General features: G+C 42.9%; 1 protein-coding gene across 5 annotated transcripts in view; it reads right to left on the bottom strand.

Moving 5' to 3' along the window:
- Positions 1-16,492, bottom strand: part of PATJ (PATJ crumbs cell polarity complex component) — a 256,986-nt gene that overhangs the window by 40,903 nt on the left and 199,591 nt on the right. For 4 of the 5 annotated variants that reach the window (XM_073544627.1, XM_073544629.1, XM_073544630.1 and 1 more), the window contains 5 exons: positions 12,639-12,731; positions 5,783-5,848; positions 5,435-5,552; positions 4,159-4,295; positions 3,416-3,499 (listed from right to left, as the gene is read on the bottom strand). In XM_073544627.1, coding sequence (XP_073400728.1) covers positions 3,416-3,499; positions 4,159-4,295; positions 5,435-5,552; positions 5,783-5,848; positions 12,639-12,731 — 498 coding nt within the window. The remainder of the gene's footprint in view (positions 1-3,415; positions 3,500-4,158; positions 4,296-5,434; positions 5,553-5,782; positions 5,849-12,638; positions 12,732-16,492) is intronic. The other variant, XM_073544628.1, reaches the window with a different exon arrangement.

Raw genomic sequence — 16,492 nt, 5'->3', positions numbered from 1 at the left:
TGTCACATGTACCTGATCGGTAGTGCACTGCTGTCCATTCTATTTGCTGCAAAACGATAGTTTACAAATTTTAGGTTAAGGCTCTGTTCAAACGATCGCATTGTCGGTCCAAGTGCTGTCTGGGTATAAAGGCGGTGCTCATGATCATCCTCCAGTCCATTCACTCACGGCTCTTTGGAGTGCCAGTTCTCAGGATTGGTGGGGGTCCCGTTATTCACTATGGAACAGATAGGGTATACCTGCCAAATTTGATAATACTCCTTTAAAGGGAATCGGTCACGAGGTTTTCCACCTAATCTAAGAGCAGCGTAATGTAGAGAGACAGATACTGAATCCAGTGACATGTCACTTACTGGGCTGATTGCTGCAGTTTTAATTTTTTTTCTTATCTGCAGCAGTTCTGCCTGTTCAGAAGCAAATCAGGAATAACTTCGAAACTTGAGAATACGCCATTAATCCATTCACTGACAGCTAGCGTTAAGGAACTGAAACACAAAGTAAATGAGAAAGTTCCCAAATTGCATTGTACAAAGTTGTGTTGAGCAGGTGAATGAGGACACGGTCATTGTAATGCCAGACACGCCAGAGGTGGCGCAGAGCCAGGAACAGACATGTTTATGCACCCTGGTTCAGCGCAGCAGCTTTCCATAGAAAGCTTCACAGACACATTAACAATTTATCCTGCCGCGAGCGCAATTACATCGCTGCAACAAAGCCAATGTCAGTGCAATATGCAGGCGGCTGATGGAAGCCGCACCGCAGACTGCCAAGACGCAGATCTACAGAACGTGATAGGCAGCACTCCGTATGCAGGACCTCCGCTTTCAGGCGGGCAGCAGTCCGTATGCAGGACCTCCGCTATCTGGCAGGCAGCAGTCCGTATGCAGGACCTCCGCTATCTGGCAGGCAGCACTCCGTATGCAGGACCTCCGCTATCTGCCAGGCAGCACTCCGTATGCAGGACCTCCGCTATCTGGCAGGCAGCACTCCGTATGCAGGACCTCCGCTATCTGGCAGGCAGCACTCCGTATGCAGGACCTCCGCTATCTGGCAGGCAGCACTCCGTATGCAGGACCTCCGCTATCTGGCAGGCAGCACTCCGTATGCAGGACCTCCGCTATCTGGCAGGCAGCACTCCGTATGCAGGACCTCCGCTATCTGGCAGGCAGCACTCCGTATGCAGGACCTCCGCTATCTGGCAGGCAGCACTCCGTATGCAGGACCTCCGCTATCTGGCAGGCAGCACTCCGTATGCAGGACCTCCGCTATCTGGCAGGCAGCACTCCGTATGCAGGACCTCCGCTATCTGGCAGGCAGCACTCCGTATGCAGGACCTCCGCTATCTGGCAGGCAGCACTCCGTATGCAGGACCTCCGCTATCTGGCAGGCAGCACTCCGTATGCAGGACCTCCGCTATCTGGCAGGCAGCACTCCGTATGCAGGACCTCCGCTATCTGGTGGGCAGCACTCCGTATGCAGGACCTCTGCTATCTGCTGCCAGGATTCCCAGCATCTACATTCATGATTAATGGCACCCTCCAGCAATAAACCCCTGACCTTCGTCTAGTCTGGATACAATGTTGCACTCGCAGGCTTGAGGATATTTTTTCCTTCTTCTTATGTAGTCCAAATGGGAAGAAGGAATATAACAGAACGGAGCGAGACTGCGTAAACCTCGTATTGTACAGTATCCAGTGGTATCTAGTTGGGACGGTGGGAAATAGGGCTGCACAGGTGCATTGAGGGTCTCCATAAACAATGCAGATGGAACATTTGTGCCCCCTCCAGGGGGCTTCCACCACCTCTGCATCTCCTTTATTGAAGCCATTGGTATATCTCTCATAAGACAAGGGGGGAATGATTAGATGTGGATAATTACTCTGTTTCAATAAATTTGCCTCTATGCATTAAGCAGATAACAAGGGTCTTTCACAGCTTCAAAAAAAAAAAAAAAATAGGGCAAAAAAGAGCAGTAATAAATCCAATGGGCTGACCGTAAACTCTTAGGTTTATAATTAAAATATCACTATTTTTTCAATTAATTAAAAGTTAAACAAATGTGAACATAATACCATCACCAAGTCAATTAAAGGGAATAACCCCACAGGGCGATGCCTGACCCTGCGAGGCTCCTTATCTACCAGCAGAGGTTGGCACCCTAAAAACCTGCACAATAGCGCCCCCACTCGTCGACAGCTCTCCCTGTTGGCCCAATAAGACCCTATTGGTGACGGGGTGTAGTAAGATGTTCTTTCTGTCCCACCTACTGAACATCTTACCACTCCCCAGTCACCAACAGGGCCTTATAGGGTCAGCAGGGAGAGCCGTTGACGAGCAGGGGCGCCATTGCGCAGGTTTTTAGGGTTCCAACCTCCGCTGGTAGGTAGGGAGATAACAAAGGTCCAAGTGGAAAATCGAGCAGATCGTCCACAGATGTGGACGATTTTATGAATAGTTTGCCCAACAGCACCACCTACATATAAAATAAAGCCATCTATAATAAGTCTCCAGATCTATACATAAGGATAAAAGGCAAGTCTATAGACCCAAAATACAGCACCCCCTATAGAGAAAGCAAAGCAACGTGAAACATTAATAATAAAGTGTCAAGGGGTCCAAGATGAGTAAATGGCTGAAGCTACAGGGTGCTTAAAGGGGATCTGGCACCAGATTCCATGATATAAACGGCAATGTGTTATTAAATAGATCTTGTACACCTGATGAGACTGGTGAACTTACCTTGAAAATCCTAAAAAATAAAATGAGCTTGTTATAAATTCAGCTAGAGAGAGAAGGCTATTGAGCCTAAATGTATTAAGATTCCTACGCCCAGCTTAAAAATGTCAGCTTCTACTTAGGGGTATGAGGTCTCAGCAGCAGGGAGAATGGACACTGAGGAGCTGTCAATCAGATCAGGTGTGCAGAGATTCACCAGCAGAAGGGAGAAGGGATACTGAGGAGCTATCAATCACGCAAAGTGTGCAGTTATTCAGCAGCAGAAGGAAGGAGCTGTCAATCATGCTAAGTCACCAGAGATTTATCAGCAGCAGGGGGGAGGTACACTGAGGAGCTGTCAATCAGGCTATGTGGGTGGAGATTCTGCAGCAGGGAGGAGGGATACCGAGAAGCTGTCAATCAGACTAGGAAGACAGAGATTGAGGAAAACTTTCATAAAGGATTATACAGCCAATCTGACATTGATTTTTAAATTAAATACACCAGTCTCATCAGGTCTAATAGATTTATTTATGCATGCAATTTGTATTGTGAAAACCAATGACAGTGATTTTAATGAAAAGTCAGAGTCAATCTCTATTGTGGAAGGAGGAATGAGCATCCTGCACGTAGCTCCTTTCGGTATATGTCTGCATGGTCTCTACTTTACAAAAAAAAACTGCCGATATTGTACACATACCTCCAGAATCTGATCCCCTGCCCAGAGCCTCCCGTCCCTAGCAGCAGCGCCCTCTTCATACACCTCATGGATCACTACTGCTTCCTGCAAAATAGAAGCAGAGAACAGTGAAGGAGCACCCTGACCGCCTCCGGGTATAAGACAGGCACAGATCAAGGTCTGGATATTATATGAGTGACCTTGATTTACAGGTTTATCTTGGTCCTACACGCCAGTCACATATAGGGATGAATTCACATAAAATCAGCTCTGTGCTGAAACATGCATTCCTAGCAAGATCACGTCGCCCCACACTGCACAGCACATATACATTGTATGGCCAGAGTTTTTGGAAATTTTACTGATTTCACAATGTTCTATATATTTATTTTGAAAAATTCTGACATGTGGCAGTTTTCTATGGAATAAATGGCGCTATAATAATATAGGCCACACATTCCCTTTCAGCATTGTGAAGGAAACAATTTTAAATGCAGCTCTGGAGATGGCTGGAGGGTGAGGGGAGACAAGCTACTGTAATTTAAGATCTACAAGCCAAAGTATCAGATGATATATTCCTACAATCTCAGATTATCAGCAGTGTCCACTTCATGTTTCCTATCTGACGAGAAACCGTATGAGCTGCAACACCGAACAAGACATGAGGGCAAAAGTGGAACTGTTTCTCGAAAAAAAAAGCTGAGCCTTTTTTCCAGTCTTCTATAACCTGCACATCATCATATATGAGGAATGAGGACACTTACCAGCGGGGTATCTTTCCCACCCACGATGCTGAGTCCAAGACCTGAATGTCCCTTAGAGATTTCAATGATCATTTCCTGTCCTGGGATAATGGGACACGTTGCTGGATCAAAATGTAATAATGGAGATGGAACGTTTCCTACAGAAGAGAAGGTATAAAAGTAATATAAGATGTGGAAAGCTCAGTACAACACACATTCAATATAATGTACAGCACAAAACTATATAGGGGAGGACATAGACAGCACAGAAACTTCATATAGGGGAGGACAAGACACACAAACTTCATATAATGGAGGACAAGGCACAGAAACTTCATATAGGGGAGGACAAGGCACAGAAACTTCATATATAGGAGGAAAAAATACTGAAACTTCATATAGGGGGAGGACAAGGCACAGAAACTTCATATATAGGAGGAAAAGGTACTGAAATGTCATATAGGGGAGGACAAGACACGCAAACTTCATAAAATGGAGGACAAGGCACAGAAACTTCATATAGGGGAGGACAAGGCACAGAAACTTCATATATAGGAGGAAAAAATACTGAAACTTCATATAGGGGGAGGACAAGGCACAGAAACTTCATATATAGGAGGAAAAGGTACTGAAATGTCATATAGGGGAGGACAAGACACACAAACTTCATATAATGGAGGACAAGGCACAGAAACTTCATATAGGGGAGGACAAGGCACAGAAACTTCATATATAGGAGGAAAAAATACTGAAACTTCATATAGGGGGAGGACAAGGCATTGCAACTTCATATATAGGAGGAAAAGGCACAGAAACTTCATATATGGGACGACATAGGCAGCCCAGAAACTTCATATATGGGAGGACATAGGCAGCCCAGTAACTTCATATAGGGGAGAACGAGGCACAGAAACTTCATATAGAGGAGAACGAGGCACAGAAACTTCATATATAGGAGGACAAGGCACATAAACGTCATATAGTGGAGGACATAGACAGCACATGAGCCTCTTAACTTACAATCAGCCTTTATAATTCATTGGTGCAGGCATTTACCTGCAGTTTAACAGTAAGCAGCAGCATTTATAGTAGCCGTGGGCCCCTTTAGCCACTGGACCTCTGTGCACACAGTAATATGCACAGAGCAGAATGACTGCATGGCAGTAGGCTGCAGCGGGTGCCTTCTCACTGTTCTGTGTGCAGAAGGTTGTTGTGTGATACATCAATAGGAAAGAGTCAGGTCTGCAACTTCTCAAAAAAAAAAAAAGCAAAACAAGTGCTCTGCTTTGTGACTTACTGTGGCTGGAGAGCTCGGGCTCTGGTACAATGTATGGTACAGCGGGTCTAAGCGAGATATCCTGTGCGCTGTATGGGATCTTGGCGCTGGATTTGGACTGTTTCAGCTGACTGACCAGCTACGGGAGGAGAAGAAAAAAATGGTGAGCAGACTCCAGGAATAACATATAAAAATCAGTAACACAGTATTACGTCAGAAGATCAACCAGACCACAAGTCAGAGTTAATCAATGTTTTACAGCTCAATCATTTTATAAGGAAAAGTTCAAAAACTGTGTTATAAACTTAGTTCTTTAGTTTTACACAGACTATTACATAAGGTAGAAAACATTAACACTCAGGTCTCTACCTTGTCCATCACATTCTGTTCCTCCTCTGGCGCCAAAGTCTGATCATTAAATCTCACTTTACTGTCCTGTAAAACAAATCAGAAATTAAGTGAGGTCATCACTTATCTTCTACAGAGCAACACCTGACTGTATGCGAGCAGCTTCCCAGGAATCACTTCTAAAATCACTAACCTAAAGATTATCCTGACTGCTAGTTTTCATTGTAACATCGTTCAGAACAAGTGGATTAATCCAATAAGGGCAAACTGCCCCAAATTTAATAGAATATAACTACTATAATACCGCCCCTATGTCCAAGAATATACAGTTGTGGCCAAAAGTATTGACACCCCTGCAATTCTGTCAGATAATACTCAGTTTCTTCCTGAAAATGATTGTCTTATGAGGAAAGGTTGCAGGATTTGGGAATGTTTAGTTTGCGAAAGAGAATACTGAGAGGAGACTTAATAGCTGTCTACAAATATATCAAGGGCTGTCACATTGTAGAAGGATCAACTTTATTCTCATTTGCACAAGGAAAGACTAGAAGCAATGGGATGAAACTGAAAGGGAGGAGACACATTAGATATTATAAAAAACTTTTTGACAGTTAGAGTGATCAATGAGTGGAACAAGCTGCCACGAGAAGTGGTGAGTTCTCCTTCAATGGAAGTCTTCAAAGAGAGGCTGGACAGACATCTGACTGGGATGATTTAGCGAATCCTGCTTTGAGCAGGGGGTTGGACCAGATGGCCCAGGAGGTCCCTTCCAACTCTACGATTCTATGATTCTTTTGTATTATCTTCATTTAATTTGTCTTAAAGGAAAAAACACAAAAGAGAAAGAAGCAAAAAGCAAAACATTGATCTTTTCACACAAAACTCCAAAAATGGGCCAGACAAAAGTATTGGCACCCTCAGCCTAATACTTGGTTGCACAACCTTTAGCCAAAATAACTGCTACCAACCGCTTCTGGTAATCATCAACGAGTTTCTTACAATGCTCTGCTGGAATTTTAGACCATTCTTCTTTGGCAAACTGCTCCAGATCCCAGATATTTGAAGGGTGCCTTCTCCAAACTGCCATTTTTAGATCTCTCCACAGGTGTTCTATGGGATTCAAGTCTGGACTCATTGCTGGCCACCTTAGAAGTCTCCAGTGCTTTCTCTCAAACCATTTTCTAGTGCTTTTTGAAGTGTGTTTTGGGTCATTGTCCTGCTGGAAGACCCATGACCTCTGAGAGAGACCCAGCTTTCTCACACTGGGCCCTACATTATGCTGCAAAATTTGTTGGTAGTCTTCAGACTTAATAATGCCATGCACACGGTCAAGCAGTCCAGTGCCAGAGGTAGCAAAGCAGCCCCAAAACATCAGGGAACCTCCGCCATGTTTGACTGTAGGGACCATGTTTTTTTTTCTTTGAATGCCTCTTTTTTTCTCCTGTAAACTCTATGTTGATGCCTTTGCCAAAAAAGCAGGGCTGTGGAGTCGGTAAGCCACAGTTGCGACTCCGACTCCTGGATTATATCAGGCTCCGACTCCTTCATAAACGGCCAATTCATAACAACAAATTTACTGTTGTAAAATATTAAACATCGTGCTTATTCAGTTTCTCACCATCATATAAGTAATCAGACCACTTAGAGCAAAAACTACATTTATTAGAATACAATTAGAATATAGCAAATAACTTTTATAAACTTTTCTAAACTGTAAGTAAATATGCAATAAACACTTTTATGCAGTTAATAAGAAGAAATCTATAAATTTGTCCTCAGAAAAAGTATTGCCTCTGTCAGATCCTCCTCCATGGATGCCCTCAAATCTGATCTAATTATTTTGAGAGCAGAGAACAACCTCTCTACACTAACTTGTGTTGGTGGCAAAGCAGTAACCACTCGGGCAACATCTCTGACAATGTCAGGATACAGAGGAATCGCTTGTTGCACTGTTATTTTTGATGAACGGTCAAATTTCTCAATTTCTTTTAGTGCACATGAAAAATTCTGCTGAAATGTACTGGCTGTGTTCCTTGATGGGGATGACTCTTCTTCTATGCGGGAACGCTTTGCACGGTCCTTGTGATCCAAATATTTTTCGAAATTAAATTCTTCATCAGTTGATGATGAGGGTGAAGATGTGGCAGGACGACCAAATTCTTCTTGTTCCTCCTGACTGTTCTGCAACCCTTTCATCCTTACTGCTATTTCAAACAGAGCTTCTTTTCCTTTACTTAGCTGTTGATCATCTAGAAGAATCCGATGCATTGGGTCTACATAAACAGCTGCCAAAAGAATGTTATTTTGTAATAGTAGCTCCTCTCTCCGTTTCATTGATGTAGCAATGCCACTTGCAATTAACCCTCCTCTTTGGGACAGGCGAAACATCAGGTTCTTCCACTCCTTTAAGAAAATACCTGGAGTTGCCCCTATGTACAAGAATATAACTACTATAATACTGCCTGTTGTGAGTTCATTCTCTGGTTCCCCTTCTGGACTCCCTCTGGTGGTGTCGGGAGGTGGTGCGGCTGGTTTGATCGGTGGAGATCTGCCACCTGAGAATGAGGATGACGATTGGATCTCAGGATTCTCAGATTGAATTTAAGACAGCCGACGCCCTATTCAGTTTCAGGTGATTCCTTCTGGCTTGTCAGCTCTTGGTTTTCAGCTCTGTTCCAGTCATCTAAAGCGAAGTTTTTCTGCTAATGTTCACACTTGATTTTGTTGGTCTATTCTGTTTTTTGTGTGGTCTGCCAGCCCCGGCTGGGGGCTGAGCTGAATTTCCACTCTTATTTATCAGTATTTTGCCAATTGGCTTTTTGTCCCTTACTAGTTCGGTCTCTGTTTGCTCTGTCTCAAAATATTTCAGAGTGCTGATTTAGTGGGAGAAGTCTAGTGACTTCAGGGTTAATTTTGCTATCAGAAGTGTTACATTATTTTTGTAGGGTTTTTTGCAGGTTGCAGACAGTGTCTTCCCTTTCCTTTCCTGTCTAGTTAGTTTGGGCCCCATCATTTGCTCAGCCTATTTTCCTGCCTGTGTTTGTGCCTTCATCTTGTTTCACCGTCAATACATGTGTGGGGGCTAGCTATTCCTTTGGGGTCTGCTCTGGGGCAGTTGGTTTTCCCTTTTCTTGCTTTAGGCTTATGTAGTCCTCCGGCCGTGACGAGGCGTCTAGGTTCATCGTAGGCACGATCCACGGCTACTGCTAGTTGTGTGGTAAGATCAGGGATCTGCAATCTGCATAGTTACCAACCTTTCTGGTTTTCTGTGGCTTAGCTTGTTTTGCCTTTTTCTCCTCGGTGACCCATTCATAACAACTGCCCCTATGTACAAGAATATAACTACTATAATACTGCCCCTATGTACAAGAATATAACTACTATAATACTGCTCCTATGTACAAGAATATAACTACTATAATACTGCTCCTATGTACAAGAATATAACTACTATAATACTGCCCCCTATGTACAAGAATATAACTACTATAATACTGCCCCCCTATGTACAAGAATATAACTACTATAATACTGCCCCATATGTACAAGAATATAACTACTATAATACTGCCCCTATGTACAAGAATATAACTACTATAATACTGCCCCCCTATGTACAAGAATATAACTACTATAATACTGCCCCCCTATGTACAAGAATATAACTACTATAATACTGCCCCCCTATGTACAAGAATATAACTACTATAATACTGCCCCCCTATGTACAAGAATATAACTACTATAATACTGCTTCTATGTACAAGAATATAACGACTATAATACTGCCCCTGTGTACAAGAATATAACTACTATAATACTGCCCCTATGTACAAGAATATTACTACTATAATACTGCCCCTATGTACAAGAATATTACTATAATACTGCCCCCTATGTACAAGAATATTACTATAATACTGCCCCCTATTTACAAGAATATAACTACTATAATACTGCCCCCTATTTACAAGAATATAACTACTATAATACTGCCCCCTATGTACAAGAATATAACTACTATAATACTGCCCCTATGTACAAGAATATAACTACTATAATACTGCTCCTATGTACAAGAATATAACTACTATAAGGCTGTGTGCCCGCGATGCGATTTTTAAGCGTTTTTGCCGCGATTTTCAGCGCGAAAACGTTTAAAAATCATGTACAGAACGCCCCCCATGCATTCCTATGGCATTCCGCACATGTTGTGCTAATGCTGCGCTTTTTTCCGCGGCGGAATCACATCGCGGAAAAAAATCGCAGCATGCTCATTCTTTTGTGCGGAATCGCAAAGAATTGCCGCGATTCCGCACCCATAGGAATGCATGAGAATCGCTTACTTACCGCATGTGGCTATGCCCACCATGCGGGAAGTTAAGCGTCTCATGTGCGGTTGGTACCCATGGTGTGGAGGAGAGGAGACTGTCCTCCAGGCCCTGGGTACCATACCCCTGTAAAAAAAAGAATAAAAATAAAAAATTGGGGTATATTTACCTTCCGGTGTCCCGCGCTGCATCAGCGTTCCCAGTAATGCCTTGCGGCAAGGTCCTGTGATGACGTAGTCTCGTGAGATCGCTATAGTAACGCGAGACCAACGTCATCACAGGTCTCGCAAGGCATCGCTGGGAACGCTGAGGCCCAGGATGGCAGCGCGGGACGTCGGAAGGTAAATATACCCCGATTTTTAATTTTTTTATCATTTTTAACATTTTATCTTTTACTACTGATGCCGCATAGGCAGCCTCAATAGTAAAAAGCTGCTCACACTTGTCAAACACTGTTTGACGAGTGTGACAAACCTGTCAATCACTTTCCAAGCGATGCTCCAAATCGCTTGGAAAGTGCTTGAGAAAATCGCGGCAAAATCGCGGTAAAATCGCGGTGAAATCGCGCGGAAAAAATTTCTGGGAAGGAGTCTGGTTTTCAGTGTGCGTTTTAACACGCAACGTGGGCACATAGCCTAATACTGCCCCCTATGTTCAAGAATATAACTACTATAATACTGCTCCCTATGTACAAGAATATAACTACTATAATACTGCCCCTATGTACAAGAATATAACTACTATAATACTGCTCCTATGTACAGCTGTGCAGTTCTTGAGCAGGTCATCTTTACAATCTTTCAGTTCTGTGACTATTTGTCTCCGGACTTGTGTTTCTTCAATAACATTTGGTCTTTCAGTAACAACGATTTATCCTCTGAGGGTCAAAATGAGCTTCAATAGGTCGCCAAATCGATGCCAACTGCTGCAGATGCGTCTATCAGCTCTGCAGCCATCAAGAGTCATCTAGTGAGAGTGACAGGTCCTGGAGGAGCGGCCGCCGCCATCCTTTGATGCAGAGCTGCGCTCTAACCTCCCACACTGACAGAGAGCTGGCCTCCTCCAGGGCTCATTAGTGACATTATTGGATGCTGTAATTGCTTCCTTCTGTCTCTTGGATTGTTATTTTTAAATTTTACTTGTCTGGACTCTAAATGCACGAAGTGATCACATACTGTATGTGACTAAAGGTGCATTTCAGGGATCTATTAATGTTTGCAATTCTCACTTTATAATAAAAATTAGATGACTTTGCACATAGCCTTGATTGCAAATTGTCTTCCGTTTTAGGATTACAGCTCTTATGCAGATGTATGTGTCTCCATAGTATCAGACAACAAATAAACCCTGTGTCTTCTTACTTTGCAATCATTATTGTAACCTGAAAGTGTGAAATGCAGGATGAGTCTTAGTTTTGTTCATTTTCTCCTGCCACAGAAACACATCCTATAAGGCTATGTGCACACATTGCAGATTCACCTGCGGGTTTTTATCTGCAGAACCGCAGATAAAACCGCAGGTAAAATACCTGCGGTTTGGCCTGCGGTTTGCCACCTGGACAATGGAATAGGTGGCAAACCGCAGCAGAATCCGTAGAAATAAATGACATGTCAATTGTTTCTGCGGATTTAAAACCGCAGCTTTTCCGCAGTTAAAAATCCGCAGCGTGTGCACAGCAGAATGTAAATCCCATAGGATAACATGCTACTGTACACTGTCTGCAGAACTGCTGCAGTTCTGCTGCGGCCAAAACCACAGCAGAACCGCAGCAAAAACCGCAGCGTGTGCACATAGCCTAAGTCAGCATAGGAGCTGAAGACACAAAATGATCAACGTTTATTGCAAACAAATAAACGAAAAATTGCTTAAATCTATATATCAAAAGATTAAACAAAAAGTATCCATTTCTCAAACTAAAAGACTCCTGATTTCTGCAAAATGATTCATTTGGGAAACTCCGTTTTCCAGCTTTATCTTCATTTCTGATGGGGATCAGCTAAAGAAAGCCTTAAAGCGGTTTTACAGACTCTAGATCATCAAATTCCGGATTATCAGGTGGAGTAGTAGCTTGTAATTTATATTGAATATATATGTGGCAGTATAACAAGCTAGTATTCCACTGGATAATCGAGAAGATCAATAACATGAGCTTTATCATGTAAATATTAACCTTATATTGATTTCATTTTCTACATTTCATAAGGAAAAAAAATGATGAAAATCCTTTACTAAATGTCCACACTTTATCACATATTTAGATTTTTTTTTTCTTCTCTTTTTCTGCCTTTGTTGCAACGATGAATATGTAACATTTCAAGATTTATTGCAGAGCTGTGCAGGTATTTCAATTATTGAGAACACATTTTTCGCTTCTTGCCGTCATGTTTCAAGGCTGCATAATATTCAATAACGAAGGCCGTTCAATCACGTACACGCCACTTTCAGATGCGTTTGGAATGAGAATTAGACCAGGTATAAACTTTTTATTTTTGCCAACTGATGCAAAAATCAATGGCGATCTCGCTAAAGAGACACACTATACTCACACTTGGTTTCATCTCGGGGTCAGTAAAGTCTTTCATAAATTCGTTCAAGCTGGCATCTTCCGGCATACTGGACGCAGTGATGCAAGGTTCCTCCTAAGAGAGATACAAAGGGTTAATCAGCAACTCGGCATGGAAAGTAAAGCAAATTCAGAAAAAAGATCAATTCTGACCTAGATATTAAAATCAGTATCTTGTGCACGTAATGTAGACAGTGTTTGTTTTTTGGCAGTTTTTTTTTTTTTTTACACACTTCTCTTCCCCAAAAAACCTGTAGTTCTGAATGATAGCTCTTTACTATATGACGCACTGACAATGTGCAAAAAAATTTACAGGCTAGAATTTTTTTTTATTTTGGACCAGTATGAAGACTTTTTTTTGTTCAACAAGCACTAGTTTCTTTTATTCCTAATTGGAGAGCATACAACTCTTTGATGACTTTTCTTGCATTGTTTTAAAGGGAGTAACCGTGAGGTCCGTGATTAAAAAAAAAAAAAGGCAGTTTTGTCAGTTCGATTTTGGGTGTTGTTTTTTTTTTTGTTACATTGCACCACATGGGTTTTATAATATTACTAGCTGAAGAGCCCGGCGCTGCCCGGGCATAATAACTAACTATGGTTGGTTATAACAAATTATAATGATTTTATAAATATATATAGCTGAGTGTATAGCCCCGCCCACTCCGCATAGCCACATTCTCTATAATATCCGACATCATCCCATCAGCCAGAGCCACCGGACTACTACCCCTAATATCCCGCATCATCCCGTCAGCCTGGCGTCAGAACCAGAGCGCTGAGTGGATTTGCCCTGATTTCCATACCAATGATCCCTTTAATAGAACCCTGGGGTCAGAATCAGAGCACTGAGTGATTTACCCTAACTTCCATACCGGAGATCCCTTTATGAGGGGCCTGGGATCAGAACCAGAGCGCTGAGTGGATTTGCCCTCACTTCGGTACCGGGGATACCTTTAAGAGAGCCTGGGATCAGAACCAGAGCGCTGAGGGATTTGCCCTGACTTGCATAACTTCCATACCAGAGATCCCTTTAAGAAAGGCCTGGTGTCAGTACCAAAGCGCAAAGTGGATTTGCCCTAACTTCCATACCAATGATCCCTTTAAGAGACCCTGGAGTCAGAACTACAGAGCTGAGTGGAACGGTCCTAACTTCCATACAGGGGATCCCTTTAAGAAAGGCCTGGTGTCAGTACCAAAGCGCTGGATGGATTTGACCTAACTTCCTTACCAATGATCCCTTTAAGAGAAACCTGGGGTCAGTATCATTGCGATGAGGGATTTGCCCTAACTTCCATACCGGAGATCCCTTTAAGAGGGAAGATGTGCCGATGGGGTGGAGAATGTGTGATGGGGATATAGGCACGGGAGGGGGGATTCATTTCTGTCATGTGCTCTCTGCTCCTTTCTGGGGGGCAGACAATGGCTGGGAGCGTATGCTCCGGGGGATGCTAGATTTCTCCCACGTTGTCAGTGTCTGCTGAGATGCTGTCAAGTGGGAAAACTTGCTCATAGCAACCAATCACAGCCCAGCTTCTTTTAACCTCTGGTGAAAGGAGAGATACTTAGTGATTGGTTGCAAGGAAAACTGTTCCTCATAGTAACCAATCACAGCTCAGCTTCTTTTGAACAGCTCTGGTGAAATGAAAGATTCTTCGTGATTGGTTGGTGATACAGACACACACATTTTTATATATAGAGATATATTGTGATGGAGCATTTTTTAATGCTAATTTTTTTTATATTTCTTAAAAAAAAGTATTTTTTTTTTTTACATTTTTTAGTAATTCTAGCCGACTTGAACCTGTAATAGTAGATGCCTTAGTATATAGTGAAAGTGATGATCTCCTGTGAAGTTTAGCGACTGGCTGGGTGTCATAAAAGCACAAAGATGGCAAAGGCAGCACCCAGGTAGAGCGGAGTAGGGGGAATTAGTAGAGATGGGCGCATTGACAGACCTTACCCTAGGACCTAACCACTTCGATGCAGAGGTGATCGGAGCTAGGTCTGATAAGTGCTTTTGGAGGCAGGTGCCAGTTGCATAACACAGCCGGCACCAACCGTGTATAGAGCAGGCTCAACTCCTGATACCGCATGCATGTCATATGTTGAGGAAATTAATATCGCAGGCACACATCCCAACTGTACATATAGAGCAGTGGGGTGTGTGCACTATATGGCAGCTGTAATTATAAGCATTAAAGGGGTTTTCCCATCTCAGAAAAGTGAATGCGTATGAGTGACCTTTTAATTTCCAGCGGAATGAGATTGGTATGGCTCCCAAAGGTGGCATGCACCTATTATAACAGGACCTTGTCGGGGAGAGTTGGCCACGTCCCGTTTTTTCTCTCTCCATTTCTATGGGAGATTCAAAAATATCTGAGCAAGCTTGTGCCGCTATTTTCAAAACTCATATAGAAATAAATGGAGAGAGCTGTGCAAACGCAGGCACCTCTAACTGACCGTGACACAAAGAAGGCGCCATTCTAGAGAGGTGCAGTTCTTAGAGGGTCCCTGAGCCCCACAGCAAAATACAGAATGAGCCAAAAGTCCATTCTGGGTTTCAAGAATGTACTTTTGTTTTACTGAAGTTATTATTGCAAGAAATCTTTGTTTTCTAACCACCAACAGACTTGAGTTTAATTATGTAATTCCTGGACCCGCCACTAGGCGCAGTAATGAACAACTAAATGTAGGCTGAAAAAAATGTATATGCAGTGGGCTCCCCCTAGTGGCACCTGCAGGGAAAGGCTACTGCTAAAATGTGTCAAGGACAAGGTCACAGTAAGCCCTTCGCCTCAACATGTCCTCATAGTATTCACTTGTTCTGCTGCAATGGAAGGTAACCCATTATATTACTTCTTATTTTTTAATAGTAAGGCAAAAGCTGCTCCTATGTCACATTCCCCTTTGGGTCTGTAAAAGTCACCTATTTCAGGATCAGTAAAGAAATGGATAAGACGCACAACCCCTGGATTGTGATCCACACCGCCTCCTACATAAGCAGAATGATGGCTCTATAGTCACCCGACAGAGAATAAAACACTTTGTGAATGGCTTATTAGTGCGGATATCTGGGATGTGTTGACCCGTCCTTCACCTGAAACACAGACATATAGACTAACAGTAAGAGGATGAACAACGCAGAAGCGGCGTGAGCGACTCTGTGCCTCCATGGGCGTGATATCGCAGTCATTACACAATGTATAGGTGGCAGTGTGCGGATGACTACATTATCCAGGGACACAGGATAGTAACGCTTATATCGCCTTTCCACAGAGTCGAATACAAATGTGACATTTTGATACAATAGATTTATTTAAAAAAAACTGTGCTGCTAAATCCATTATTATAGAACTTGCATTCTGCTCATAGACAAGGAGGCTCAGGATGAACACACGTGACATGCTGCATAGAATCATAGATTCGTAGAGTTGGAAGGGACCTCCTGGGCCATCTGGTCCAACCCCCTGCTCAAAGCAGGATTAGCTAAATCATCCCAGTCAGATGTCTGTCCAGCCTCTGTTTGAAGACTTCCATTTTAGGAGAACTCACAACTTCTCGTGGCAGCCTGTTCCACTCATTGATCACTCTAACTGTCAAAAAGTTTTTTCTAATATCTAATCTGTGTCTCCTCCCATTCAGTTTCATCCCATTGCTTCTAGTCTTTCCTTGTGCAAATGAGAATAAAGTTGATCCTTCTACAGTGTGACAGCCCTAGAGATATTTGTAGACAGCTATTAAGTCTCCTCTCAGTCTTCTCTTCTGCAAGCTAAACATTCCCAAATCCTGCAACCTTTCCTCATAAGACAGGGTTTGCAGACCGGTCACCATTCTGGT

This window comes from Dendrobates tinctorius, unplaced genomic scaffold (assembly GCF_039654945.1).
Source record: "Dendrobates tinctorius isolate UK_male_01 unplaced genomic scaffold, ASM3965494v1 ptg000138l, whole genome shotgun sequence".
NCBI lineage: Eukaryota > Metazoa > Chordata > Amphibia > Anura > Dendrobatidae > Dendrobates > Dendrobates tinctorius.
This window is presented reverse-complemented; position numbering and strand designations above follow the sequence as displayed.